The following is a 2,368-nucleotide window of genomic DNA, read 5'->3' as shown; positions in this document are numbered from 1 at the left end:
TCGACCGGGCCGTCGTTCACTTCGCTGCAGGTTATTTTTTATTTTTCGAGTAAAGAAGTGTACGACTTTGGAATCATCCCATTAATTACATGAATTATATTTTAATCATGGAGTCAGTATTTTTATCTTTGAGTTGACTAAGTTTAAAATGTTATTTTCTCTTTATTTATAGCCTTTTCATTTGAATAAAACTATAAATTGGCCAATGGAATGTGCCCAAAATAAGCCCAGTTTTTTTATCGTTTGTTACAAAATTGTCTTCATATGAGAAAATTAAGTTTTGTACGATTATAATACAGCACGCCAGTGTACTTTAAGTGTGTTTCAGTAAAAATTCTATTAGGAATTTTATAAAAAATTTGAACAACTGAGAATTACTGTTCTTCCAGTAAAACGATTGGCATTACGCTATGCTGGATAATCAGCATACATTTCTGATTTTAACTGTATTTTGCTGGATGGATTGCTGAACTATCAGCTCGGCAAAATCCAGCAAAATATTGCTGGATTCCAGCAATAAAAAATGGGTGTGAAGATTATCTCGGAGATTATGAACCATTATTATTCTTTTTTTCGGAATCGATCGTAATCGAACTGCAATAAAGAGCATTGCGATTGTGCAGTCCCTCGGAACTATCAATCGCTCAATATTTTTAGTACAAAGCCTACCTTCCCGTCATCCGGCCAGCTGCACAACCCATGCTCCTTTGCTTATTTTGACAGTTCCCTCCCATCAATCAAAACGGCACGAAAAATTCTCGTCATCCTCGGACGTCGGAGAGGTCTCGTACGGTTCGTTTTTTGTGGCTTCGAAACAAGTAGTTTGCATTAATTCTATATCGCTGGTGATAACTGCGTAAAATAATCGTGAATCCCTCCTCGACAAACGATGGCCGTTAAAGCTATTAACGACGAGGCCCACTTTCAAGCCGAACTGGCAGCAGCGGGAGCTAATTTGGTCGTGGTGGATTTCACCGCAACCTGGTGAGAGTTTGTTCCCCTTACTATTTCGGTTGTATTGTATTGATTTTTGAAAATAATATTCTAGGTGCGGTCCCTGTCGGAACATTGCTCCACTGTTCGAGCAACTCCCGGCCAAATATCCCAAGGCAGTCTTTCTGAAGGTGGACGTGGACAAATGTTCCGAAACGGCTTCATCCCAGGGAGTGTCGGCCATGCCGACCTTCATCTTCTACCGCGCTAGGGTTAGTTTGGCAGGATTTCGTTCTTTTTCTACCATTTGTAGATGAATTTCCTTATAGACGAAAATCGACAGAATGCAGGGAGCCGACATCAACGGTTTGGAAGCGAAGATCCAGAAGCACTACGTTTCCAGTATCGATGAATCTGGAGAGGACTACGGGCATGGTTTGGTAAGTTTTTGCATTTGCTGATTCAGGACTATTTTCTAAATGAATTTGCATTCCTCCTTTTGTAGCTGGACCTTGCCACCTTCATCCAGAAGAATCAGTGCGAATGTTTGAACGAAGCGGACGACCATCCGATGACGAATGCTCTTAGTTCGGCCGCCGGGCACCTGGCGTCGGACTGTGACGAACAGCTGATCATTTCGATCACCTTCAACCAGGTGGTCAAAATCCATTCGATCAAGTTCAAGGCTCCCCCATCGCATGGGCCCAAGAATGTCCGGTTGTTCATCAACCAACCGCGGACGATGGATTTCGATATGGCCGAATCGCACGTTTCGGTGCAGGATCTGGTGGTGGACCAGAAGGATCTGGAATCGGGATCGCCGCTGCTGCTGCGTTTCGTTAAGTTCCAGAACGTGCAGAACATTCAGCTGTTTGTGAAGGACAATCAGTCGGGCGACGAGACGACGATCATCGATCATTTGGCCTTCATTGGATCGCCCATTGCCACCACGAAGATGGATGACTTCCAGCGGGTTGCCGGCAAGAAGGGCGAGAGTCACTAGTGGGATCAGGTGCGATGGAGCAGGGAGGCGAAAGTCTGAGGCATGGCACGGTGAACAGAATGTGGGAATTATCAATATATTGTGGATTTGAAGAGTGAAGCAGAAATGGATACAGTCTTGTTTGCTTTTTATAAATTATCGAATTACATCATGATCAGGATTCTTGTATCTTTCAATCCGTTGTTAGAAAAACCACGCAGACACTAAAGGGGGGAGCTCCTCTCAAAAGCGTAGATTTTGAACAGCACCGTTCGGTATGAACATAGGGTGGCGAATCACTTCATAAACATCTGATATCGAAACACACGGCATGAAATGTCCACTGCTGATCTGTTGATTGGATCCGATTGTGTGGCATTTCCCGGAAAATCAGTACCCTTACGACCATTTTCCGGTGTGTTCTATTTCCCTTTCTCGGAATTATTTTTGTCG

At 43.6% G+C, this 2,368-nt stretch overlaps 1 protein-coding gene across 1 annotated transcript; it reads left to right on the top strand.

Moving 5' to 3' along the window:
* Positions 1 to 801: 801 nt before the first annotated feature.
* On the top strand, positions 802 to 2,096 carry Txl (Thioredoxin-like). The gene is made up of 4 exons (XM_065233118.1): positions 802 to 984; positions 1,049 to 1,205; positions 1,263 to 1,373; positions 1,439 to 2,096. The coding sequence occupies exons 1-4, from the start codon at positions 890 to 892 to the stop codon at positions 1,934 to 1,936; spliced, it is 861 nt and encodes a 286-aa protein (XP_065089190.1). The 5' UTR covers positions 802 to 889; the 3' UTR covers positions 1,937 to 2,096.
* The last annotated feature ends 272 nt before the right edge of the window (positions 2,097 to 2,368 follow it).

Source organism: Ochlerotatus camptorhynchus, unplaced genomic scaffold, assembly GCF_037179485.1.
Source record: "Ochlerotatus camptorhynchus isolate MF236.1 unplaced genomic scaffold, CSIRO-AGI_Acam_v1.1 ptg000391l, whole genome shotgun sequence".
In the NCBI taxonomy this organism is placed as follows: domain Eukaryota; kingdom Metazoa; phylum Arthropoda; class Insecta; order Diptera; family Culicidae; genus Ochlerotatus; species Ochlerotatus camptorhynchus.
The sequence above is the reverse complement of the archived record's forward strand: the minus strand, read 5'-3'. Positions and strand labels throughout refer to the sequence as shown.